The following is a 27181-nucleotide window of genomic DNA, read 5'->3' on the forward strand; positions in this document are numbered from 1 at the left end:
ACAGTAACGGTCACATTCGTTAGTCGTCTGGTTGTGCAGCCAACCCTGCTCGGGTTATTTCAGTGGTCCAGCCTGAGTCAGACGTTCCTGCAGAAACTGAACATTTCTGCAGAATCACACAGGTCAGCTGTTTGTAAAGCAGTTTATATTTGACATGAACGCTGAAGCTAACACAGAACAGCTGAGAGCATTTTCTGTAGATTCGTTTTTCTCTACAGACTGTACAAAATGTTTGAAAATACTTTTTGAGGTCCTTTTATTTATTTATTTATTTATTTATTTATTTTAAGGTGTTAAGCAGGCAGGTGATGTGTGAAGGTGCTAAGCAACAGGAAACGCTGCTGACGTATGACAGGGAACGGTGGGAGTTTCCTGAGGGCTTCTGGGAGCCCGGCTCGTCTTAGCTCAATGGATCGCTTATTTATTTATATCACTCACTTCACTGGGGAGTGTGTGTGTGTGTGTGTGGATTATGTCAACGTGTTGTCAGCTGGGGTTTCAGCGCAGGATGTGGATGGATGACATTTGCTCGTTAAAAACTTTAATCCTGAGTTGCTCCTGTTAATCAGAGGCGCTGAATGTCATTAATGGGAAACGAGTGAAAATCGCTCGTTTCAATCTTTATTTTTCTGTACGTGTTTGTAGTGTGGAGCTGTTGTGTTTATCTACATTGTTTATGGCAGCCTCGCTTCTGTCAGTCTGCCCCAGGGCAGCTGTGGCTACAACTGTAGCTGCCTCCACCAGTGTGTGAATGTGAGAGTGAATGAATAGTGGCATTGTAAAGCGCTTTGGGTGCCTTGAAAAGCGCTATATAAATCCAATCCATTAGAGAACCCACAATCGCTCCCTGTCTGCACCTGAACACGTTTTTAAACACTGTTATGTCCACATACTGTTTGTTTAATATGTGGCTTACATTTAAAACAGCCTTCAAGGACATCACCTGTAAAATAAATGACGCTGTAAGCAGCGATGGTCAGTCGCACCTTTGAGCTGCGGTCCTGGTGTTTCCTTTGGGTGTGATTGAGGTCTGGCCCTGGATTCTAATTGGCTGTTGAACAAATGAGTTATCAAACTCCCAATGTCACAAGGTGGCGCTGAACCTCATTTAACGTTGACGTGCAGATGTTTCCAGGCGTGTAAAAGGCCTGAAAATGACCAAAACGGCATCTGTGGGCGACTTCCTGTTGGATTCAGGGCGCAGATCCCCGGGAGGCTGCTCCCCATATATGACACAGCTGAGCAGACCGCGGTTACGCCTGAGCTCGAGTGGGGTGATGACCATGGTTTTTATGTTTTTTCTGGATTTTTTTCCAAAGGTGATTCCTGACTGGAAGGATCAGGAGTGGGACAAAGACAAACCGAACTCCTACGCCGGGATCTTCCACTTCCGCTTCTGGCGGTTTGGAGAGTGGGTGGACGTAGTGATCGATGACCGGCTCCCCACGGTGAATGGACAGCTGGTGTACTGCCACTCCAACGACAGCAATGAGTTTTGGAGCGCGCTGGTGGAGAAGGCCTACGCCAAGTAAGCACTTCCTCAGATCAGTAACTGAAAACAGCAGCTAATAAAAACAGAGGATATGAAGAGACAGGATGAAATAAAATCACTTAAATATTTTACAGCTGTGGAAAGAAAAGAAACACTCGAGGAAACTCATGTTGAAGAAATGACTCAGGAATACACAAATGCATTAGAAACTGACCCAAGGCTCTTCAGTGACATAAAAACAGGAACTGAAATTAAAGTAATTTAGCTCAGAACCAATAACGCGATACATGGAGGAATTTTAAGAACTCTGATTGGATGATTTTTTTTTTCCCCTGAAACATACAAACGGGTGAGTTTGTCCCAAAATAAGGACTGACAAATTAAACTCTGAAGGAAAGTGTTCCCACAAACTAACATAGGACAGGAAGTCTCTTTGCACAGCTGTCGCCATCTGGTGGACTTCAGATAGAACGCAGGTTTAAGCCACCTCCACAGTGGCTTCATTTTTCCCACTCGGAAGCTCCGTCCATGTCTTACAAGTGCTGAAACCTTCTGATTACAAGGTGCAGCCAATCAGAAAAGGGTTAGTTTAAAGGGGGAGGAGCTAAAACAGCCCTTTTCAGATGAAAATGGGCTGAGGAGCCTCACAAAGGCAGCATAAGATAAAGGAGGATTAATGTGAACAGAGTCCGTGAATGAGTCCAGTATAAAGTTTCCTTCTGTGCTTTTAGAGATGAAATCTGAGGGGTCCGATTTTTAACTCTGACATTTTTCCCTTAAACTCAGGGACCACCACAGCAGATCTATTTTCTCATTTCAACAGTGAAATTCAAACAGGTGCTGATGTGATCCTAGTTTAACATTTCACAATGTTAACGTCAAATTGATTAAATATAAATTTTACTCCCTGTAATTATGTTTAATTAGCAATAAAAATGATGGCATGAATCCCTGACTCTGTGTTGTAAATCTCGACAGTTACTTGAAAAGCAGAATGAGACTCAAACGTTTGTTTATAGTAAAAATAAATGTAAATGTTTGTGTGTTTTCCAGGATGTACGGGTGCTACGAAGCTCTGGATGGGGGCAACACGGCCGATGCTCTCGTGGATTTCACGGGAGGCGTGTCCGAGCCGATGGATTTGATAGAGAACGGGTACAAACAAGACGAAGAGAAGCAGCACGAGCTGTTCGAGAGAGTCCTGAAGGTTCACAACAGAGGAGGCCTCATCAGCTGCTCGATCCGGGTAAGGACACGTCAAACGCAAACCCACGCCAGCCAAACGAATTCATTCATCTTCTCGACGTGTCGTTCCAGGCGACCACTCAAGCGGACATGGAGGCCAGGCTGGACTGCGGCCTGGTCAAGGGCCACGCCTACGCCGTGACGGACGTCCGCAAGGTGAGGCTGGGCCACGGCCTGCTGGCCTACTTCAGGTCAGACAAACTCAACATGATCCGCATGAGGAACCCCTGGGGGAAGAGAGAGTGGAACGGGCCGTGGAGCGACAGGTGAGGAAGAGAGAAATCCTTTGAACAGGTTCTCTTGTTGAGATCTGTGGTGTGATACAGATGATACAGATGAAGCGTTTGTGCCTGTTTGCAGCTCTGAAGAGTGGCAGAAGGTCAGTAAGAGTGAGCGGGAGAAGATGGGCGTCACTGTGGAGGACGACGGAGAGTTCTGGTGAGTTTTAGTGCTGCGCTGCCACCTGGTGGCTCTTTTTCAACTTTATCTCACAGTAAATCATGCGAGTCCTTTCTCTCCTCCTCCTGCAGGATGACATTTGATGACTTCATCGCCAACTTCACCGACCTCATCCTGTGCCGTCTCATCAACACATCCTACCTGAGTTTACACAAGACCTGGGAGGAGGCGGTGATGCGGGGCTCCTGGCACCGCCACGATGACCCGCTGCTCAACCGAGCTGGGGGCTGCACCAACAACAAGCACTCCTTTCTCCAGAACCCGCAGGTGTCTCATTTGTTCAGAGTTTCAGGTTAAAATTCATCCTGTGCGTTTATGACGGTGTGCATGTTCGTTTCTGTGTGTCGCAGTACGTGTTTGACGTGAAGAAGCCGGAGGATGAGGTGCTGATCTGTCTGCAGCAGAAGGACCGCAGGGCCACTCTGAGAGGGGGGCGAGGAGAAAACCTGGCGATCGGCTTCGACATACACAAGGTCAGATATTCACGGGCGTTGTTATAAAATCTCCAGGTCGTTTGTATTTAAAGGACGGCTGTATTGGATTCAGTAATTTAAAGTGAAAAGCTCAAACTGGAGTGAAAACTTCTGCTGCTTCCTGTTCAGGTGGAGTTAAACAGGACGTACCGAATGCACGTGACCCAGCAGAAGGTTGGCGGCAGCATCTACATCAACTCGAGGTCTGTCTTCCTGCGCATCGACCTCAAAGAGGGCCGCTACGTCATCATACCCACGACCTTCGACCCCGGCCTGGAGGGAGACTTCCTGCTCCGCGTCTTCACCGATGTCACCTCAGACTGCAAGTACGCGGCACGCGTGGTTTAGCTCGCCATTTTTAGAAATTTTCTTCTGTTTCTATTAATGTAGGCGAACAGTAAAGACGGCGGACGGCCTCCCTGCTGCACTTTCAGGGGAAAATAAACTCTTGTTTTCCATTAAATCCATCAGAAATGCTGGGAACTGAGAGTGAGGGGAGATCTTTGGGCTTCCTCTCAGTTCAGACATGCAGCCAATAAAGACTTTATGGAAACAACAACACATGAAAGCATTAATTATCATTCTGTGTGTACTCAGTGTTGCACATTTAAACACTGAACCACAGAAACAGATCTTCCTGTCTGTCCCGCAGGGAGCTGACCCTGGACGAGCCCCAGAAGACCTGCTGGTCGGGGATGTGTGGTTATCCCTCTCTGGTCACTCAGGTCCACATACTGCAGGCCGACGGACTCGCTGCACAGGACTCAGACGGAGGTAAATGCTTCTGTTCTTCACAGGAAACCTGCCTTACACCTCAAAGACTGTATATAAAAGACGGACGTAACCACCGCGATCCACTCAGGCATGTTTGTTTGGCTTTGTGAGAACGATTTGGGGCATTAGACTTTTACCCCAGATCACGGCCTGATGATTAATCAGCTTTTGAATTCAGTGGCTTCCGATCATAAAACCGGAAAACTCAGAATAAAGCGGTTTAAAGTCCTGTTATAAATAAATGTTTAAAGTGTGGTGAGACCTGCATGAGATGCGTTTAGGGGACATCTGTAAATTGTAGCTCAGAAACATCATGAAATGTCCACTGAAGTGTTGATAACTCAACTGTGTCTCTCCAGCGTCGGATCCTTACGTGATCATTCGCTGCGAAGGACAGAAGGTCTGCTCGCCGGTCTATAAAAACACGTGCAGTCCCGTCTTCGACACCAAGGGGCTCTTCTACAGGAAGAAAGCCAACCAGCCAATCGGCATCGAGGTTTGTGACACACAGAAGTGTGTGTGTGTGTACATTTAAAGCGCTGACCTTCTGTCTCTCTGTGTCTCTCAGATCTACAACAACAACGTGTTGAAGGACTCCTTCCTGGGTCAGGTGACGCTGCCCGCCGAACAGGGAGAAATAAAGAAAACGTTCCACCTGAAGGACAAGGGCGATCGCCGTGACAACGACCTCTCTGGTACCATCACTGTTGCGATATTGACGAGCTCGATACTCACCGGTATCTAAGATTTGGAGCCGGGAAACATTTCTGAAGTTCCACAACGCCCGGAAATGTGTCACAGACATATCCATAGACTGTAAGTAAAAGATGGATGCAGCTAACGAAATGATATTTCTCAGCAGCATGATCTCATCTACACAGCCTGAATTTTTGTAGTCCATTTTAAGGATGTTGTAGTCCTTGAAACAGGCAGCAGAGAAAAATCGAATTCCTTTGAATCCTCATGAATTCTCCACATCTTTCCTCCTTTTGCCTCCTTCATGAAAAAAAACCACAGGAGGGAATTTTTGGAATCTAACAGAGACCAAAAGTGTTTTTAAAAAGTCCAAATACCCACTTCAAAAAGTTTCAACTGGAGGCTTCAGAAACCGGACACGGCAAACCAATGGATAACATGGCTGTGGCTGCTGCCATCTTTCTTATACAGTCTATGGAATATCCTGAAAACGTCAGTTTGATTGTAAAAATTTGTTTACACTTTCACAGGTTTTCTTTTTCCCCAGATTTAACTTTCTGTCAGCAGCTTCTCTATGTCAGTTTTTATTAGACAGTTTAATGTGTTTTATCTTTAATTTTCACGCGTTCATTCCTGACGGCCGAGGTGAACTCTGGTCGCGTGCTCTCGCTCGTTATGAAGCTAATACTGTTTACATGTCAGCCTCGCACAGGACTCTGTGTTTGTTATTCATGGCAGAAACATGCCAAAGATTTTTAAAATCTGCCACTTCATTATTTGTACCAGCAGTCTGTAAAATATCCGGACAGCAGACATGTTCAGACGTGCATGAGATTATCTACCTGCAGCAGGTTTGTGCCGCCTGCTGTCGTCTCTTTGTAAAACTGTCCCAGAGTCACTTTAATCTTAGTTGAATATAATAATGATTTTTTTTTTGTCATGTTTCATTATAGATTCAATTTAATCTCAGTGCTCGCTTCGCACTTCATTATAACGCCTCCCTAGTTATCGCGACCCTGAGTTGGAGAGCAAGGTCTCAGCTCAGTATTTTTAGGGTTTGTTATTAAAGTGCTCAGTGAGTGTAGATCACTCGGTAACACTAAAATGACCACTTTGTCCATCTTTGACTTGATGTGTGTAGACCTGTGGATGAGCTGTGTGCTCACAAACCCGCTGAGACCACTGAGTGAGGGGGCAGCTGCATTCTTTCTAATGGCCAGCAGAGGGCAGCCACTCTCCTGTGAGAATGCAGCCCTGCTTGAGTTCACGGTGCCAGTTATTTGTTTATTTTGTGATTTACGGCCAGTATTAGGGGGAAAAAGCAGAATAAACACGGTGTTCAGGTGTGCAGTAGGTTTTCTGATTACTGCAGAAGTCAGAATCACAATTATTTTAGCCTTTAATCTCAATTTTTGAACATGACTGAAGATCTGGGCTCCTTTGGTAAACTTTGACCCTGGTCTTTCTACACCAATTACATATTACTCCTTCTGGCCTACAGTCATCGTGTAGTGTCTGATACCAACATTGTCCTACAAGATGATTAGTTATCAACAAACGCGCACTTCTTCAGATCGAGATCGTCTTGTGTACTTTTACAGTTTTTTGCTTTCAACTTTAAATCGAATCCAGATGAACCCAAGTGAAATGAAAAGGAGGTGAAGGGGGCACAGGGTCATTTGGCAGGGAATGAGCTTTTAAGTTAGTGTAAGCTTTTATGGAGCATACCACTTTAAAGGAAAGGGGTGTGTTCAATTTATAACAGGATAAAAGGATAGCTTTGAGTAGATGAACGGCTCGATTATTCTGGTTTCAAGACAATGAAATTCAGTTGCATGTCTGATATCCTGTTTCTCACCTCCACAAACGGGGTTCTGTCCATCTTTGATTACAGTCGATCTGTTTCAGTGCTGTTCAGTCTGATGTAATCAGGCCTGTAAGAAGCTTTGTTTCTGTCTTATGTTCAACTCTTGCAGTGTCTGATGGTTGTTTAAATAAAGTTTACTTTTAAAAACTTTCCCTTTGTGTGGTTTGATGGAGGCACTGCACTAAAGTTGTGCTTCATAAAAATCCCACAGCCTCACATCAAACTCACTGATCATCACAAAAGCCAGTTTGCGGAGTACTGCATGTGTCCTCAAACTACATTTAAACTCTATAAATGTATCTCTACGAAAAAAAGAAATTATCGTGTAAAAGAAGTTTAAAATAACTGATCAGCAGTGTTTATGTAGGATTTACTGTGAAATCTTCACGTGATGTTTTCAGTTTCAGCTGTTCAAAACCTGCAGCTCCAAATGAAGTTTAGAAATAAAACCCCGTTTTTGTGTCATGTGAAATCACAGCCACACCTGCTTTCATTTAATGACCCATAATAACAGAAACAAGCATCAGTACTCGTGATGTGTGATCCCTTTCTAATATCTCACTGTAAAAATGTTAAAAGTACATTTTCAATACCATGTGGTTTGATCTGCTGATCAATAATGAACCTCTTTTTCCCTTTAAATCCATTTGCTACCAGGCTCACCATGACCGTCTTGCATTCAGTTGCCTTAAAGTGTTTTCCAGCCCCGGATCTCAAAATGCTGGAAAATAAAGTGAAATAAAAAGCAAAAAATTTGGACTTTGAAACTCATGAAATATTCAGAGTAAAAGTTTTCCTGGCTTGATTAAAATACACCAAACCAGCTGACTGTGAGGAGTTCAGTGTGGCTGTTTTCACTGGAATGAACACAAACAGGAAAACACGGAAAGCGGAACAGATCCAGGTGAAGGAATGATAATGAGACACGGAGACTGTTTTCGAGGAGATGCCGGGATGTCGGTTTTAATAACTTAGAAAACATTTATGTTACACCAGTACTACGGTAACAGTACAACAGAGAAATGGAAGGAGCCGCAGTCACATCCAGTTTGAACAGTTTAAACAGCTTCGGCGGCCGACACTCAGCACATCGCGTTCAGTGGAATGATTTCAGACTAGAGGCGTAAAAAGCACATTTTAACCTGCCCTTAATGCTAAACAGGTGAGTGGAGGGTCAGCAGAAGCTTTTACTGACACACGGGACTGAAAATTAATATAAACTCAGATCACTGCAGTTCAGCATGGAGGGGATTTTCCAAAACCCACTTTAAATCCAACACAACATGATAATGAGACAAACCGTCCCGCAACACCTGAACAAGCACGGAAAGTACCTGAAAGAATATTTACCAAGAGAGCTGGCGGTGAGCTTCGGCCACGAGTGAAGTATTAACCTCTGTTTTAGGGAACAGAGGTTCTCCAGCAGGAAGCTAAGCCTTTTCTGAAGCTCAGGAACAACAATAACAGTAATATCAGCTTTAAAAAGGATTTTAAAAAAAAGACTAAATAAACCATCTGCTCGCATGTGAGAACCTCCCACTGTTTGCATCTTTATTATCTTCAGCTCAGATATTTTGGATTCTTTGACGGTTCATTTAAAAATAAAAATGTCTCAGGCATTTCCCGTCTGACGTATCGGCGTCTGTGTTGTTCAAGAGCATCACTGGACACCGATTATTCTGTGATGTGTTTAAAGCAGAAAAATCAAATCTTTCTTGAACGTCGAAAACTTCAGACTTTGACCAAGTAAACTCTGTTCATAAAAAGAACCAACAGGAAACTTTATTTTAAAAACATGAAATCTTTTTGTCTTTCCTTCCGTTTCTGCTGCCAGGTCTCTGTAAAGGAACTTTTTGTAAATTCCTGTATTTAAAAATAGTTTCAAACTTTTTTGATTTAACCAAAGCTGAAAGAAAAGAGATGCTGTGACTTTGTCCATTAAAGAGTTTCAGTTCAAGGTGAACTGGGGCTGCACGTTCCTGTAATGCCACTTTTATGCCACAAGTGAGTAAGCGTAACCTTGATTTAACCAGGCAAGTCATTAAGAACAACTTATTTACAACGAAGGCCTGCGGGAGTCAAGTGGACACGGTGGTTTAAAAAAACCCAAAAACAACAAACAGAAGCACACGTCTGAAAACATCTCAACACAGCTGCCAGTAAAACACTGCCCCCTGCTGGTGAAGTTTAGTTACATGTAGCAGAGGGTCATTACAAAAAGCACCTTTAAAGGGTGCCGTTTGTAAAACTGTCAGTTTAGAAATACTAATAAAAGTTAACAGCACAACGTAAAGATGTAACAGCTGCGACGTTAGCTTTGTTCTGAGCATGACCGCTCCTGCCTCTGGCTGTAACGTCCAACCTGACAAGAAGTAGCTTTGCTCAGACAGCCGCCTTGTTTTCTGTGAGTCAGTATTAACGCTCAGGTTTGTGTCTATCATGATGGAAGCGGACTCGGTGGCCTGTGTAGTTTTTACACATCACACCTTTAAAAAATATTCGAAGCTGAAATCATGAAATCATCCAATCAGAACCGAATCATCAGGGCTGAATTTATCAAACCACTTAAAGAGAAATGGATGATCTGTATAATGTTACAGAGAGGATATCCCTCATATGGTCATCTGTGGCAGAGATGCCCCACCCACCTGCCATTCACGATGGGCAGCCAATCAGAAGAAACTTAAAATGGGCGGGGCAAAGATAGCTCATTTCAGATAGAGGATGTACTGGAGCTGAACTGAGGCCCAGTGCCAGATGAATACAGATTATTATGAACTTTGAATCATGCAGAACAGGCCCGCTGTGAGCCATCAGCCATTTATAAGGTCTCAAAGCAGATTCATCGTGATGGCTGTGAGGAAACAATAATATACTAATGCATAAAAAAACAAACAAAAAACATGTTGACTGGGTTTGTACTTTTCCATGTATTTCCTCCTGTTGATATAATTATGCATTATAACTATATTACACTGAATTATATTTAGTATTTGAGTAAAATTAAATGATTTTAAAGAATCCAAAAACAGCTGCTCTAAACGTTTTTACACCTCTAAGAGCATTTTGAGGTGAACTCTGAGTACTTTGATAAACGCAGGCCTGAAGTTTAATCATCATCTGAACTCTAAAGAAAAACTTTTCAGTGCCAAAAAAAAGTCTCGGTAAGGTCAGCGGAAATGTTTGAGTCCAACTTTTAAAGGTGAGCTTGGTGGAAATTTAAAGATAAATGGAGCCTCTTTTCATTAACAGCAGGTTAAAGCCCTGACAGTGATTCGACTGTGTGCGACGGTTAAACAGAAGCTGACGGAACAAAACTCTGATTAGTGATCGGTGTTCGTTTTCCTCCCCTGAGCCTCGGTCAGAAATGAAGATTTGTTCCTCCTTAAAACGAGGCGTTCAAACTGTTAAAACGCTCCGGAGACGCGGGGCGGGACTGAGCCGTGAGACGGGGTTTTACTGGTGAACGGGCTCCACGCTGCTCTGATGGAACTCCGCTGCGGAAACAAAAACCGCTGGTCGCCGGTCGATCTGCAGGTCGCTCGCAGCAGCATCTCTCCTCCTCTCCTTCGTATAGAAAATATAACACTATATTTTACAAGAGGACTAAGAGAACAGAACGTCTATTATCTTACAAGGAACAGGCAGAGTATGTACAGCGAACGCGCCGGCACGAGGACGAGAGGAAGCCAGACACTTTGGATCCGAAGCGGCGACGTGGAGACGGAGCTCGCTACAGATTCAGAGTCTATATTTACAACAACTTCTAAAAACTTTTCAGCGCCGGGACCTCCGTACGATTAAAAAAGTTCCAGGATCGGTCAAACCCGGTAACAGAAATCTGATTTATTTGGTTCCTCAAAGCCTGGATTAGCACAGTCAGTGTTCACAGACAGCACGAACAGTTTAAGGTAACACAAAATGAAACGGCAGACGTTCCCTCTTCAGTCATAAACTCTCACATTAGGGCAAAAGTCAACTTTTTCTGTTGAGCTTTTAATAAACAGATCACAGAGCAGATGATGCTTTGTGACCTTTAACCCCTGGAGCTCTCCATCACCCTAACCTCAGGACTTTTTCAAAAAAATCCTCCCAAATCCCAGCGGAGGACAAAATCATCACTGCAAAAACTCAGTTTGTACTGAGAGATGTCTCGTTTTGCTGGGTTAGAATGAGGCTCGTGACTGAGGCCTGGCAGGTAAAAGCAAAGAAGAGGAAGGAGGTGAAAATATGAGCTGATTATAGAGGGCGATGAAGGCCGGCGGCCGGCTCACGTCATTCATAGCTGTTTAAAGACCTTTTTCTTTCCTACAAATCTGTGCAAATTAATAACAATGTGAACTGACTGGAGTGAATGATTCAATCGGGAACGCTGAAGGATCGAGACAATCGACCGATCACAGCCGGACATCATGTATCGTCGGTTACACTGAACGTGTAGCCGTGTAGATCTGACCTTAGAGCTGCTTTGAAGAACCAAATTATCTTTGTGGAGCACAAACGGTTTAATCCGACTTTCAGTTTTATCTGAAAGTGTCGGTTTCATGGACCAGCTGCAGGCTCTGATTATTTTTATCTCAAATAATTACATTTTCTGGGGGCATAACGGGCAGCTTTTTTTCAGTAGTGGTGTTTCATTTTTAAATGTCAATATTTAATTTCTAACTTCATTAGAAATTTGAAAAGTTACATTTATTTAGTGTAATTAACTTCGTCGTCCACCTGCAGTTCCTTCGTAGCTCACTGCGGCTCTGCATCCCACACTGAGAATCACTGTTTTATAAAATATCATTAAATAATGATTAACCAGTTTTCTAAATCCTAATATTTATATATAAAAGTTTTGTCCAAGCGACACTTCAAACCCACAAATATTCAGCCTCGAGAGAGTTTTCTCCGACCGTCACCTGATCCAAAGTGCTCGCTTTGATGCCGACGCCCTCCTCGGTGCCGGCTCATTAAGTGCTATGAGAATGATGAAGTGCTTTAAGATGAAATACACGACAGACGAACCGCCCCCCCCCCAGCTGTGATGGTGTCACACGGACCTGTCGGGTGGACGGTGAGGTGGAGCCATCCTGCTGCCGGGAGGCGTCAGCTCCGCCCGCCCGCCCGCCCGCTATAAAAATGGGTAACCATGAGTTTCTGTTCCAGCGTGTAACTGTGGACAATTGCGCTCTAACACAACACGACGGCGAAGAAGAAGAGTGAGGAACGTGAGTCAGAGTGAGATCCGGGCAGTGGGCGGGAGGCTTGAAAAGAAAAAGCAGAACAAAGAAGCGAGCGTTGTGCACGCACACAGCCATCATGACTGCAGACTGTTCTGGACAGAGTCTCGGGAGTCCCTCTGTTCCTCCTCCTCTCCCTCCCCCTCCTCCGGATGTGAGGGACCGTTGTGCCTGCCCTGCCTGCCCGACCCTGCAGCGTCTCTGGGCTCTGGGCCTCTGGAGGTCCGATGTCCGTTTGGCGGAGACAGGCTGCGGCCCCTCGCCTTTTCCTGAGCGTCGCTGTCAGCTCTCCTCTCCCCCGTTGAAGATCTTTTGGTCACCGTCTTCTGTCTCCCATCCTCGTCCTCCTCGTCCTCCTCGTCCTCCTCTTCATCGTCATCTGAGTCGATGCGGTTCAGTCTTTTGCGGACCGGACGATCCTCCTCCGATGATGACTCAGAATACGAGTCGTCGTCCTCTTCGCCCTCCTCCTCCTCCTCGTCCGTCGAAGGCCGCCGTTTCTTCAGCATCTGGGCGAGCCGTTTGCGCCGCTGCTGCGACAGGATCTCTCTCCTCTTCCCCCTCCCCATCTTCTCCAGATCCTCCTCTTCCTCTCTGTGTGTTCTCTTTAACCTCCTCCGCTTGTCTCTCTCCTCCTCGGCCTCCTCTTCCTCCTGCAGTCTCCTCTTCAGCCGCCTCCTTCTCTCTCCCTCGTCCTCTTCGTACCTCCTCCTCCTCTTGTCTCTCGTCCTCCTTGTCCGGAAGTCTTCCTCGTGTCTCCTCCTCCTGTTCACTCTCCTCCTCTGGTCATCCTCCTCCTCGTCTTCATAATCGTCCTCCTCTGAATCTCTGGAAGAAGCCGACACTGAAGGAAAAAAAGACAGAAAAAGTCATTATGAACAAAAATCAATGACTCCTAAAATCAACAAAAGGTAAACATTTGCTTATTGATAGTTATGATACTACCACCTGCTGACTTACTGATGGATAAAGTAAGATATATGACATTTTTTCCCCATTATGGAGATAAATCTGGAAAACATCGAGCAGATTTCTCCTTAAGGGCGACTGAGCTGATTAAAACTCGTCCTTTACGCTCTGATGGTGACTGACCGTCGCTGTAGTCGCTGGAGAGACGCTCCTTGCGAGGCCTGCCGTGGCGCTTCACCTTGTCCTTGTTGGCGGAGGCTCGCGAGTCGTCCGACGACTCTGACGTTTCACGGTAGTTGACTTGTTGGCGCTGGCCCCGCCTCAGGCCCCGCCTTTTTTTGTCACTGTTGCTGTCCGTCATGTCGCTGAACTGATCCGAGTCTGAGAGACCAACAACCAACAAGTGAACTAGTTATCAGTCAGCACTGAGACACCTTTCCACCTGTCTCCCTCTCACTCACACACATGTATTCTGTTCCTATCTGAACCTCCCCGGCTCTCCCCGCAGATCACAGTCCACAGAAACTCCTGCCTGACCTCAGATGAGGTCAGCGAACTACTCAGAGCCGACCCCCGATGTAATCCCACCTCCACCTTTAAACCATCCGTCGCTCCCACTGCACACCTGACCCCTGCCTCTCTGTACTTGTGCATGTTCTGCATCACCCTCACTTCGCTCTTGGCTTCCTCATGCAGCAGCACAGCTTCTCGCCATCATCTGTTTTCTCCAGATCCACAAAGACACAGCGCAGCTGCTTCTGAGCTTCTCTAAACTTCTCCATCAACACCCTGAAAGCAAACATTACATCTGCAGAGCTCTTTCTCAGCATGAAGCCAAACTGCTGCTCACTGCCTGCCTGTCTCACATCTCCCCTGTTCTGGAAAGTCCAGGACTCCAGGATTGTGTTAAATGTGTCGTTATAATTAACTATATTTATAGTTTCCTGATAATTGTCTTAATATTTATTTAATCTACTGTTAAACTTCTTTATTCCACTAAATACACACAACTCAGTCTGTAATAAAATCAATCAATCTTGCCGTCTCACCCATCTCTTCCTCGCTTTCCTCCTCTTCCTCGTCGGAGGAGCGTCTCCGCCGCCGTCTCAGCCGCTTCCTGCCCCGCCCACGGCTCCTGCCGGGTCTGTGTTTAACCACTCCTCTCAGCGCCTGTCTGGGGCGAGTTTTGCTATCCCAGCTGCCGGCATCACTGCCCGCGTCTTCGTCTTCCTCCTCTTCATCGTCGTCTGCTCCGGATGCGCCGAAATCTTCGTCCTCTGAGCTGTTGAGAGGAAGAGGAGGATAAATAAGCCGGCAAAGAAGATATGAGTGAGAAATCTGGAGAGAACCCGCTGTGTCACCTGTTGCTGAGCATGAACTCGTCTTCGCTCTCCGCCGCCGTGCTGTCGCTCTCCAGGTCGTTCAGTCTCCGCTTCTTCCTGTTCCGTGCAGCGTGAGTCTGGCTTCTAATTGGCCGCTGACTCTCCTTCCCGTCCTCTGACAGGCTGGTGGGGAGGTCTTTGCCCCGCCCCGCTCCTGAAGCGAGAATAATGCACGTGAGTGCTGAAAAATCGACTTTGGGTGAAAGTAAATGAAAGCAGACCGGATGTTCTCATTTATTTCATCTGTTCATCCTCAGTGCAGCCACTCAGCTCTTCCTGTCTCAAACAAGCTCCTCCCTCTTTAAAACTGCTTTTTTATGATTGGCTGCCCCTCATAAACTGCCAGACATGCAGTCTGAAGTATTTGTACATACAGTGATTAAAATAATCCAAAATTTGAAAGTCAAAAGAATAAAACTGTGCTAAGAATGTAAAAGAGAATAACATTCATATGAAGACACTTTGATATATAAACCATGTGAATGAGTGTTTAACTGGGATCTAAAAGAAGGCCTTACTGGGCCTGCAGTTCCTCCACTCACCTCCACAGAGGTCCCTGAAGTCCTCCTCTATGGCCTCATCAATGGCATCATCAAAGTCATCAAACCTGGAACAAAACAGCTGATTGAAGCCTCTTTCTGTCATTTCACTTTTTCCCCACGTGTGCGGGTCATTAAATCATCCTGCAGGCAGCGTTATAAGAGCCTGGTGGCTTGCAGAGGTCAGCAGCCAGAAGCATAACCCTTCCACCCATCACCAGAACTCACAGACACACACGAAGGTGTCGTCTTCGTGGCTTCTGCTCATTGGAACGATGCATAAATACAGCCACCATATTGCCTCCCAATTAATGTAAATCAATGACGGCAGAATTTTCAGACGGTTTGTGTTGACAAACTGAACTAAAAGTAGTTCTAAGATTTTCTACGTTTTTTTTAAATATTATACTTCAACAACTGAGAGTCAACTGTAAAAACCTCCTCCAGCACCTTGAACACCCCCAGGCGACACCCACCTGTAGCTGATGTGCTTCCTGGTCCTGGTTGATCGCCTTCCGAGGTTTTTGCTCTTTTTGGAATCCTTCTTCTTCGCAGACTTCTCCTCTTCCTCCTCATCTCCCTCCTAGGACACCAAACAACGTTCTTTTAAATGCTCCACAGTAAAATCTAAACTTCTACAGATTTAAGATGCAGAAGATGAAACACAGTGTTTATGTGAAAGCAGGAGAAAACAGCGACACTGGAGCTAGAAGCCGTGTTTGTTGCATGTCGATTGTGCCTCACATACCTTAGTAACAGCTTTGATTGTTACATTTGTTTTTTTGGCACTTTTGGATTTTTTTTCAAACATTTCAGTGAGGAGAAAAATTCTAACAAATGCAGATATTTAATTTCCATAGTCTGAGGCAAAAGGAAGTGGGCGGAGCATCATTCCAATGAAGTGACGAAGTGGCCGTGCTCTTCGTGTACTCACAGGGATGATGTTCTCCACGCTGATTCCTACGTACACCAGCCGTTCCCTCCTGACAGATAAGAACAAAGAAGCTGTGTCAAATTTTTAAACCGGTATGCTGATCGCAGCATTTTCATCCAAACGTGCGTGTGTGTGTGTGTGTGTGTGTGTGTGTGTGTGTGTGTACCTTCTCTCTGCTCTCTCCTTTTTCTTCAGAGCGCTGTCCAGATTCTGCAGTTGTTCCTCCAGTTTCTCACACAGCAATTTCTGAACAGAGGAAAAACAAACCACCGCAGCTCTGTCACTCTGTGATCTATAAATTATACACTGATGTCGACTCATCTTCCTCACCTCCCTTTTAAACTGTTTACACAGTAAGCCAAGCAGATGGGCTGGTCTAAGTGAAACTACTATGCTTTTACATATTTTCTGGCAAACATACACCATTATGACAGATACTCATAACAAACGTGGACCCAGTGTCAAATAAAAAGCTTCAGCCTGCTTTAAATGCTTTGTTCCAGACAGTTTTTTCTACACTTGGATCTGTATGATGTCAGCAAACACGGATCCTCCTTATATGGTCATCTCAAGTTCACAGCTCAGGATGTGACCATGGAAGCTCTGTTTACGAGGGCCAGCCAATCGAAACAAAGTCTCAAAGTGGGTGGAGTCAAAAGGGCTTGTTTCATGGGGCCGTTACGATCGCCACATCTGCTGGTGCAAACTGACTGATGCCATTTTAGCCTCTTTATTTCTGTGATCCGCTGCGTTGTGCCGACGCCGGGTTGAAGACACGAGTGTTAATGACACAGAAGCTCAGCGAGTCTCAGGTTACAATGAGGGAGATTTCTTTTCTTCCAGTTGTAATTCTTCTCCTCTTTTACAAAAGCTGATCTGGAGCTTTTGTCTGAGTGGCGAACAACACAGTGAGTACTCGCACCCCAGCACTGGTAAACTGGTATGTAGCTGCCACAGTCAGCATACAGAGTGACCAGTGTGGCAGGCATACTGAGGCCCTCAGTGTGAGGATGAATTAAGGAGAATTATTTCAAACTGTGACTCATGCAAAGCTACACTGGAAGGATCCAGGCTTTTGTTAACTGGGAACTTGTTAATGTGGCGTTTATATTCACTCTTCGTGAGCAAGCATCAAGTATCAGTACAAAACTGCTTCCTCCTGTCAGTTATCTGAACCATAAACAGGACTTTGGGAGTTATATTCTCATCAGCAGACATGACGGAATCAGTCCATCCTCTCAGTGTCACACTTACATGTTGGCAGGGGGGACAGAACCACTCTCCATCAGGGATCAACATGAGAGGCGGCCGCAGACAGGCAGTGTGGTATCCACTGTCACAGGAGTCACACAGCAGGATCTAAGGACAGACACACACACACATTAAACTCCACACAAACCAGCAGAGATGACAGCTTCTAACATTTATGGTTTTATTCAGAGAAAGTTATCAAACATCTGCTTTGCAGCCTCTGAGTTTCTGTTTGTGTCTCTGTGATTTAGACATTATTACAGAATTCTTTCAGAGTGCAGCTGGAACTGGTGACAGTTTACAAACAACACAATAAAAAATGAAAAGGTTTCAGCAGCATTTTAGGTTCTGCACAAAACGATATACTCAAAGTAAAGAGACAGACCCTCGAATTATTTTTAGAAATGACTTTAAGGAAACACGATGCATGATGGTGAAAATGCTCAAGTTGGAGTTTGATAACGGGGCGTCACAAACTAATGAGTGACGTCATTCTGGCTACAACCATCTGGTCTGCTGACCACACCCCCATTGACCTGCTTCTAAAACTGCCTCCATCCTCCAAAAACAACAAAAAAAAAAGACTTGCAGAAGATTTTGGGATGTTGGATTTCCTCCCACTCAGACTCCTGAGCATTAAGTCAGGATTATACTCCCACACACGTGTGCACACAGACCGCAGACACCTTAAACAAGTGTCTTCTAGTGTCAGCACAGCCTGGAGGATGAGCTCTCACGTTTATGTTCTCATGATGAGTTCAAGTCATGAGGACTAAAGCAGAACCGGGCGCAGCGTCCAGACATCTCTGTATCTGTAAGCACTCACGCGAGCGCACACTCACCAGTTCGGGGTGGTTGGGCAGGCCGCAGTGAGTGCAGGCGTCCTCGCTGGGAATCTCCTCGGATTTATACGATTCCTCCTCTGAGTCGCTCCCTCCTTCGCTCTCCTCCTCTCCCCGTTTCCTCCCCCTGTCCTCCACCTCCCCTCCCTCATTAAGTTTGCGCCTCTTTGTGCGTATGTTTGACCACCGGGGGCGCCGGTGCCTTCGTTTACCCTGGAAGTACAGAAAGCCAGAGGGAGAACGAGATGGTCACAGAGACGAAGAAAAAGAGCAACAAGGTAAAAATGACCTGACAGGAACTGTTACCCTTCGCTTCCTTATCTGCTCGACGGGTTCAGTTTTTTTGTCTTTCTTCGTAGCTGAGCTCTGCTCCTCTTCATCCTCTTCATCCTCATCCTCCTCCTCTTCTTCCCTCGTTCTGGTGGGTAGTGCATGTTTTTTCTGTGGGTTCTTCTTCTGGCTCTCAGCCACCTTCGAGCTTGGCCTGCAGGTTGGCAAAGCAGATGATCTTCAAGAAAAGAGGTTTAGATGGGATGAATTTATCGTCACAATCAAACCGACTGCAGCTGAGAATAATGGACAAAAATAAACAAACATTACTGTGTAATCCCCCAGCTTCGTGGATTTTACTGAACACATACCTGCAGATCCTCGCAGACCTCCTCAGCGGCCTCCCTTCCTCTTGCGTCTCCAGCTCCCTCCCTTTCTCCTCCTCCTTCATCGCCTTCCCCTTCAGCTTGTTTCTCCGGTGGGGAGGAATCTTGATCTTTAGCCTGATTCCTTCCTTCTGGAGCTCAGAGGAGGCTTCCTCCAGCAGTCCCTGCCGCTCCTCCGAGGCCTTTGCCTTTTTCTGCTCTGCTAACCCACCGTTGACGCCCTCCTCCTGGTCGTCCTTTTTATCCTGTTGGTCCAGTTTCGGAGGTGAAACAGAGCTTCCCGATTCTGCCTCCGCTTGTACTAAAGTTCTTTCATTCTTCACTCGGTCGTCTTTTCTTAATCCCTCTGCCACACTGAGCACAGACACCTCCCTGCTCCTCTCCTCCCTCTCATCATCCTGCCCAGTTTTCTTCTCCTTGTCCAGCTCGTCTGTGGTGTTTTTACCCTCATCTTCTGCTGTCTGCCTCTTGGGTTCCTCTGCATTCTCAGACAGCGAGGAAACGCCAACAGAGTCCATTTTTGAGGGTGTCGGAGCCTCCGTTAGTGCATGAGGAGGAAGAGGAGGAGGGGGAGGAGAAGAAGTGGCAGCTCCCGCTGGTGTCTCCCCTTCTGTAAGGCCCTTCCTCACCAACACTGACTGCCGGCTCCCTTCACGTTGTTCCTCCGCTGCTCTCAAGTCCCGGAGGTCTGAATTTGGCCCGTTTTGTTCCTGCTGCTCGGCGCCGGGCGCTCTGTGACGCTCAGATGGGCTGCGGATGACTCCTACGTGACCCACCACCTGACCTACTACCCCATTTTGCCCATCTTTGTGCGGCAGGAGCAAAGCTCTCCCATTGGTGAGTTCCAGCCTTGATGCGCTGACGACCAGATGCGGCTGCGAGGCAGATGAACCACCAGGGGGCACTAAAGAGTTAGACAGCTTGGCCTCCCTTCCGTGACCGTCCTTGGCGTGGATCACTGACGGGTTACAGACAATAATACTGCTGCTGTTGGTCTTGTTCAGGTGATTGCTGTGGAAGCTTTCTGCCAGCTTGAGCTCCCTCTTCTTCAGTGGTATCTTGGCCTGCTGGCTGCTCCTGACGACCGCTCGCTCCGCTTCCTCTTCCTGTTTAGCCACGGGCGCCATGACAACCGATACTGTGTTCCTGGGGGCGTCGGCGTCCCTCGATTCTGATTTGATGACTGTGGTGATGGTGCTCACGCGGTTATCAAAGACAGACGGTTTGAGGAGCGTCTTCTCCTCCTTCACCTCAGCATCAGCGTTTTCCTGCTTGATGGGCGGCGGTGTGAGCTCCTCCTTCACCTCTGCAGAAAGAAAAAAGATTTTAAAGATGCACGCAGTTAGGTTGGTTAGGTAAATTGGCGACTGGCGACCTGTCCAGGGTGCACCCTGTCTCTCGCCCTATGGTAGCTGGGATAAACTCCAGCCTCCCCGCAACCCTGACAAGGATAAGCGGAAGACGATGGATGGATGGATGCAACTCATTTTGATTCTTCAGTCTCTTTCGGGTTGCTCGTATTTTGTTTTGGTCATTTTGTATGTCCTTGTTGGGCATTTAGTGTGTCCTTTTAATGGTTTTGCTAGTTTTGGATAGTGGATGGAAACCTGAGGCAGTTTCTTTCACCTACATACCTGGCCTGGTTTGTTTTTCTCTGTTTTGAGGGTCAACCTTCTTGCTGTCAGCGCAGTCCTCTGAAGTCTTTGAGGCCTCAGGGTTGGAGCTTCTGATCGTCTCATCCCCTGCATCAATATGAAAAAAATACAACAGTTTGAATCAAACGTTTGTTTATTATAAAGGACAGAAAAAATCTCAACAATTTTTGCCGTTAAAATTGCTTCTGTAGGGTCGAATAATAATTTTTTTTTTTTTTTTGTGGTGAGATGCGGGATTTTATACATTTTTAGACAAAGATCAGCCGCTGTGGACTCAGATTATTTGTTTTCACCTGTGTTAGTTGGATTTGAGATTACTCAGTATAATTTTTGCCTCAATGGAAGTTATCGTTTCGCTGTTGTTAAATCTGGAATCTCTCAGGTTTTGGTTGCATGTTTTTTTAGACATGAAGTGTAACCTTCAAATGATTTTGAAGGTTTACTCCATTTAAACTATAAGGTTATTACTACCATGCATTTACAAATCCTCTGTGCACTGATGAGAACTCAACTATATAAACTCAATAATCCAGCGTACCAGCTTCTTTCTGTGCAGGGCTGGCACTCCTGGATCCAGCCTGGTTCTGGTCTCGTTCCTGATTGTGGTTTGGATCAACCTGAGCCTTCAGCAGCTCCAGAGCCTCTGCCAGGTCGTTGCGAGTCCTGAGAGGATGGGCGCGCATAAGAGTGTAAGCAGAAAGACAAACATGAGACAACCTACATAACTTTAGCCTGAGACAAAAGTACAACCTAACGATGCACTTCCAGGTGGATCCATCCAGATCGTCCTGCTCCTCCGTGTACAGCCGGATGTTCTGCTCCTGGTCCAGCTGAAGCCAGTACATCAGGCCCTGCTGGTCCCGACCTACAGGCTGCAGACGCATCTTCTCCGGGTCCTCGTCGTTGACCGCCGTCTTGAACTTCAGGTTTTCGTCAAACTGACACTCGCAGAGGTACTGAAGAGTGGAGAACATCAGTGTAGTTAGCGCCTTGTCTGGAGAAGTTTCAGCCTTTTATACAAACTAAAGTAGGGTGTCATACTTTTAGGATGGTGGACTTGCACTCCATGGACATCTCCTGGTAGCCCTTCTGTTCCAGCTCCCATGCCCAGGTGCTATTCAACTCCTGGCAGACCTAAAAGAAACAGTGATTCTGTTAGGATCAAGCTTTCAGTTTTAACTGCGTCCCTTTACCCACTGACTGACACGTTACCCTTCCTTCCTGACTCCTGAGCTCATGTCAAACTCTCACCTTAGCCAGGTATTTTTCCCAGCGGTCAGCAGACACAGACCTCCCCAGTTTCCTGAGCAGCTTCACATGGAGCTCCACGAGGGGTTTAGGAACTGGAAAACACAGACAGGGCGATCAGAAACACGACACAGTTCATCGTAATGTTCCAGAACCAGTGTCAACAAACATTCACCCCACTGAAGTGGCCTCGCTGTGTTATTCTGGTATCTGAACCTGATCTCTCACTTCTCTGTGTGCCATTTCTGAGCTCAGTCACTCACAAACTGTCGGATAGTGCTTACATTCTTATGGCATGTTGACAAATTGTTAAATTATTTTATTTCTCAGCAGCCAAAGAAAGTGTTTAACACAAATGTTCCCATTTTTTTATTAAGAGGGTGAAATATGCACTAACCATATCTGCAGAAAAATCCTTTAGACAAATCAAAAGCAAGAAGATTTGTAGTTTATGCTGACAACCAACCACAGCTGAATATCAATCTAAACAGGACCACCTGTAAACTGTGAAAAGACAAAAACAGCTCCTTTGACTGGCATGTACCACTTCAGATGTAGGGGGGGCTTTTTAATTCATTTTTATCAAAAGCTGCGATAAAACCAGGCTCACCCGAACAAATACACTGCTCACTGGGCCAGTTATCATATATGGCAGCTTCATTTTTCTTATCACCTCTGCACAGAAACTCAGTCCAACTAATAAATATTTACTGTGTCACGGGTACAAAATAAATGAGCAAGGCAGCTACTTAGTCGACTAAATGTTTGATTTTCAGGGAATATTTCAGCCAACTGTCAGCCCATCACATCAGTGGGTTAAAAGCCATAAACTGAGATTCTAAATGAAACATTATTACAGTTTTATTTCATTAGTCTGAAGAGTGGCTTGGCTCGTTTCACTTCACGTCTTTGTCGTTTGAAACTGTTTAGTTTTTATTAATTTCATTCTTCTTTATTATTGCTGTCAGAGCCATGCTGTATGTTTGTGTCACAGATCCTGCCACCAGTAGGGGGCGCAAGAAAGTCGCAAAAGAGGCAGAAGTATTTAATCAGCGAGTTTACCTGAGACAGGTGCTGCAGGAGAGAAAGCACACTTTTTAATGTTTAATTCTTTGAGGTATGCTGAATCACACATTTAAATAAAAAAATAAAAGAATGAAGATCTGAGATTGATTGAAGAAGGTAAGCATTAAACTATATTTAAATTATATCTGGATTTAAACTGTGGAAATGCTTCATTCATTTTGGCCATTTCATTTTCATTGCATGCTTGAAAAGATGTCCTGCTGTCACAGTAGGGACCATTTACTTGGTCATTAGAAATATGGTAGAGTACTCTTCAGGGACTACATTTAACTGGTTTAATCATCATTACATTACAAATAAAAACACACTCTAAAGGCAGACAACTCACAGACATCCCAGACTCAATAAAACTACCAAGACTCAATCTAAGGATGTTTATTTTTCTTTTTTTTTAGCAATTAAATTTTAGTCAACAGTGATGTTGTTGCTCTATGTCAGCGGTACTAAGTTTAATTAGCACGATTTCTGTAGGGAAAATAAAGAGTTTGCTATTACTATCCCGTTGACCTTTATCTTACTCAAATTCAACTTGGATCCTTTTTTAGTGTTAATGATTAATTTTTTTTTAAAATGTGGAATGTGAGTACAGTTACCAGGTTTTCCTCTTTCTGTGGAATTCCACACCATTTTTAATCCCCGGGCCCACTTATTACACTTTATTTAGCTATACTAATACTTGTACTTATTCACTGACTTGGTTTTAATTTTCTTAGCTGTTGAAACTGAAGAGTTTTCCAGATCTCAAATAAGTAAAATAATCTTTGTATTATTATATTGAGACAATGACAGGCTCTAGTTTACAAAAGTCAGGTGAGTCTCAGGAGAGATGTTTGGCGTAAAAAGAGAAGCGCAGATCTGTGTGCATCTCAGCTGAAAAACAGAGATGATCAGCAAAAATAACAGCACACTGACATCACACCATAACAACAAACTTTTGCTTCCATTCATGTCTACTGTGTTTGCTTAGCAAACACGATAAGCATGAATGTTCTTCACATTTCAACACTAAACCTGTAAAATCCATAGTTTGCTTATTTTCTATGTTATAAATACTTTATAGTTAAATACATATTTAAATATAGTTAACTGTGTGTGGCTCTAAACATGTTGCTATTAACAGTTTAATATGGTAGGGTAGGTGTAATAACTTCACCTTGTCTGTGAATAATTTGTATTTTTTTCCATTTAACTGAATATGTGAACTTTTAAGAGCACAGTGTCTTTTTGACGTTCTAAGACTGCATTACAAAAATACAAATAACCATATTTTAGCTGTAGTTAAATACAGAATAACATACTATATTAAATTCTAAAACTACCTCTCAGCACTATTACCGTGTCCCACTTTGCCCCACAAAAAATATGCTTTGTCTCACATTTAGTTTGTTGTGTTCTGCTTCTGTTAACCGTTTGTGTATACTAAATCTATTTATAACTTTATTATGATTATATTATTATCATCATTATTGTTATTATTATTTGGGAACTCAGAAAAGAATGGGGATTGGGTCAAATCCAGCATTAAGACATATTAAACTGGGCTTTATGGAAGTCCTTAAACGCCTGTGACTCGTTGTGTGGTCTAGTGTGAGGCTTTTACGCAACTCCAAAATTTGGGGGAAATTCCAGTTTTCTCTGTTGGCACGGTAAACTGACAAAAAAAAATCCCAGAATCACATTTAGAATTCAGATTAGTAATGGTTATTACTTATTTCAACAAAAATATCAGGGATACATTACTGATGACTACCATGGACATTTTAGTTCTTATGTTTATCTGAACGCTATGGGCTAATTATACGCTAGTAAGCACTAGATCTAACGGTCATTTAAAGTCACCAGCGAATAAGAAGCGATTTACAAAGCTACTCATTCGACAGATATAATCCTGAAATGGATGTTTATTAAATCCTAACGTGGTGTGTTAAGTGTAGCGGCAAGTCTTCTACTTTTATTAAAAGTTGACGAAATAATTGAAGCTAACTAGTTAGCAATGGCTGGAATCTGCGCCTTCTGCGCATGCGCACATTTGACAGCCTTTCACTAACGGCCAAAAAAATAACATCCAGTGTTTTCAGCTAACGTCGCCGCTGTGCGGTGACAGCGGTCTGAAATAGCCACTAAAGCTGTAATACATACACACAAACAGCACCAATAACCTACTGGACACTGCTGTCAATTCAGCCCGCCTGCCAGTGAGGCAGCCGGTGAAAAATTACACCTGACAGCGCTCCGGAGCGAGCTGGTTGGCTGTGTGTGTGGTCACTGCTGCATCATGGCTCCCACATCAAGTTTAACGTGAGCGGATCAATAGCAACCTCGACACAATCATCGATAACCTGTCACCTGATATCAACTAAAACCCCGCGGGACCCCGGGCCAAATGTCGTGCCCCCGGTCTCTTTCACCTAACTTCAGCACAGAGTCCAAACTGTTAAATTCAGAGCGTCTGCTAGCTCTATGTTAGCACGCCAGTGTTTTCCAGCTGCCCGAACGTTTCCTCGGAAACTGGGGAGTCGGACTCGATTTCTGCGAGGAGAAAAGTGGCTCTAACCGGGACCCGAAAAAACGCCACAGCCGATCTGAGCTGCCTAAACTCTCGGTGTGATGCTGTCCTGCTGGGCCATAGACACACACACAGGCGCACACACTCCAGTTTTCGTCATCTTCATCGCGACCGTGACGACGATGGTGATGGTGGTTGTTGTGGTGGTGTTGGCCCCCTTCTTTGGCTTCAAGTGTCGCAGCTTTCCAGCACTTCTTCGCCCCACCGCCACCACCACCACCACCAACACTACCATCAACCGGGCTCTCACCTGTAGTCGTGTCCCGTAGATATCTCTCCATTTGCGGGAAAGTCATCTCGGGCAGATCCAGCACCGCTCCGTACCGCTCCAGGAACGAGCAGACCTCCGCGAAGCTCGGGCAGAGCGGCGGGCCGGAGCTCCTCAACACCGCCGGAGCAGCCATCTTTCCAGGCGGAGAGAAACAGGAGGGGAGGGCTCGGCTCGCTGCTGGGATGCGACTGTGTGCGAATGAAATGAATGGAGGGAGCGAAGCGTCCACCGGCGTCAGGCTGCGCGGAGGGAGAGCGCGGAGCTTCCGGTCCAGACTTTCACAATAAAACATCCAGGTTATGAAACAGACAAAATACATACTTGTCTGAAAGGTTTGAACTTATTCTGTCCCAGGGCCAAAATATCAAACACAATTTACAATAAAACCACGTTGAGAATCTAAATAAAATGAAACATGGCACAGAGTCGCACTGTTACATTAAAAGACACAAAACGAGGAGTTCTGTCAAAAAGAAAATAGCAAAGAGGTCAAATAAAGAGATGGATGAATAAAATGTTAATATGATACAACAGGGCGTTTAATAATTAGAAATCTTAACAAATAGAAGCAGGTGTGGTATGAGGTGATAGAGATTTCTGCCCCCTGGCAGCAGAGCCGAAGTTTCTCCAGGAAGAGGATTATTCATTTATCATTTATAGCGGTTCATGATCTCAGTGTCTACAGTTTACTAAAACTAAAAAGCAGGAATGAAAAACATTTTTTAACTTGCTGAATTTAAAAAGAAAAAATGACTGCAGTGAAAGTGAAGTGAACCGTAACACGAACAAAAGAATATAAAAGAAAAGAAAATACACAGGAAATGTATTTTGTTTTAGTCTGTGTCAAATTTATCAAACAAAATTAAGCCCGAGAAGGGGGATACATGTGTGTTTGAGACAGATGTGGGTCTCTATTTACATCATCTGTTCCATTCACATCTGGCATCTGACTCATACGCCCCATGTTATGACTGAAGAAATAATAAAACGGAAGAGTGATGACGTCGCTCCAGAAAGCGATACTAAGCTGAGAAACAGAACAAAACAAATCTCCAAAAAAGTTGATTGTGTTCATCTGGACGTAGCGTTTTGTGGGAGAAACGTTTCGTCATTCATCCAGGTAACTTCAGTCTCAGCTGACTGCAGGTTTCAATCTTATAAACAGTACATTTGCATAATGACTGAAACCAGCCCACTGAAGGAACAATGGGCTGGAAGGTCAGTTCCTTAATCTTAATTATGCAAATTCTCATGACCTTTGATCAACAACCACTGACCAAAACCCACTGATCAAAGACCACTGATTTTCACTATCCTACCCTGAAACACCACCAAGCCATTGGTTCCGATATGTGGATGACACCTGGGTGAAAATCAAATCTCAGGATGTACCACAATTCACGGATCACATAAACTCGGTGGACCGACACATCATATTCACCAGGGAGGATATGAAAAGTGGCAGGTTAGCCTTCTTAGACTGTGAGATTTCCATCAGGAATGGGGGACATCTAAAAGCTGACGTGTACCGTAAACCTACACATACGGATCAGTATTTAAGGTTTGACTCTCATCATCCACTGGAGCACAAACTGGGTGTCATCAGGA

At 44.9% G+C, this 27181-nt stretch overlaps 2 protein-coding genes across 2 annotated transcripts in view; one reads left to right on the plus strand and one right to left on the minus strand.

The window, feature by feature from the left end:
- capn5a (calpain 5a) overlaps positions 1-7157 on the plus strand; it is a 32218-nt gene extending 25061 nt beyond the window's left edge. Inside the window, exons 4-13 of the mRNA XM_040037493.1 lie at positions 1320-1528; positions 2546-2738; positions 2810-3003; positions 3098-3175; positions 3268-3463; positions 3547-3669; positions 3799-3995; positions 4322-4443; positions 4803-4939; positions 5012-7157. Coding sequence (XP_039893427.1) covers positions 1320-1528; positions 2546-2738; positions 2810-3003; positions 3098-3175; positions 3268-3463; positions 3547-3669; positions 3799-3995; positions 4322-4443; positions 4803-4939; positions 5012-5188 — 1626 coding nt within the window. The 3' untranslated portion in view covers positions 5189-7157. The remainder of the gene's footprint in view (positions 1-1319; positions 1529-2545; positions 2739-2809; positions 3004-3097; positions 3176-3267; positions 3464-3546; positions 3670-3798; positions 3996-4321; positions 4444-4802; positions 4940-5011) is intronic.
- Positions 7158-7941: 784 nt separating this feature from the next.
- rsf1a (remodeling and spacing factor 1a) lies at positions 7942-25822 on the minus strand. The gene is made up of 18 exons (XM_040037419.1): positions 25553-25822; positions 21654-21745; positions 21444-21536; positions 21153-21358; positions 20941-21065; positions 20382-20489; positions 18733-20053; positions 18398-18599; positions 18092-18304; positions 17253-17357; positions 16165-16244; positions 15999-16047; positions 15541-15647; positions 15068-15132; positions 14505-14679; positions 14193-14425; positions 13327-13524; positions 7942-13078 (listed from the first exon to the last, which is right to left on the minus strand). Exons 1-18 carry the CDS (start codon positions 25704-25706, stop codon positions 12312-12314), a joined length of 4293 nt encoding a protein of 1430 aa, XP_039893353.1. The 5' UTR covers positions 25707-25822; the 3' UTR covers positions 7942-12311.
- Positions 25823-27181: the final 1359 nt, after the last annotated feature.

The sequence above is a fragment of the Simochromis diagramma genome, unplaced genomic scaffold (assembly GCF_900408965.1).
Source record: "Simochromis diagramma unplaced genomic scaffold, fSimDia1.1 OVJJ01000463.1, whole genome shotgun sequence".
NCBI classification, from domain to species: domain Eukaryota; kingdom Metazoa; phylum Chordata; class Actinopteri; order Cichliformes; family Cichlidae; genus Simochromis; species Simochromis diagramma.

Coding starts and splice junctions, on each gene's coding strand:
- rsf1a (XM_040037419.1), bottom strand. CDS start 25,706: ATGGCTGCTCCGGCGGTGTTGAGGAGCTCCGGCCCGCCGCTCTGCCCG. Junction 18,305..18,397: donor AGCAGATAAGGAAGCGAAGG/GTAACAGTTCCT, acceptor CTGTACTTCCAG/GGTAAACGAAGGCACCGGCG. Junction 14,426..14,504: donor GAGTTCATGCTCAGCAACAG/GTGACACAGCGG, acceptor TCCTCTCAACAG/CTCAGAGGACGAAGATTTCG.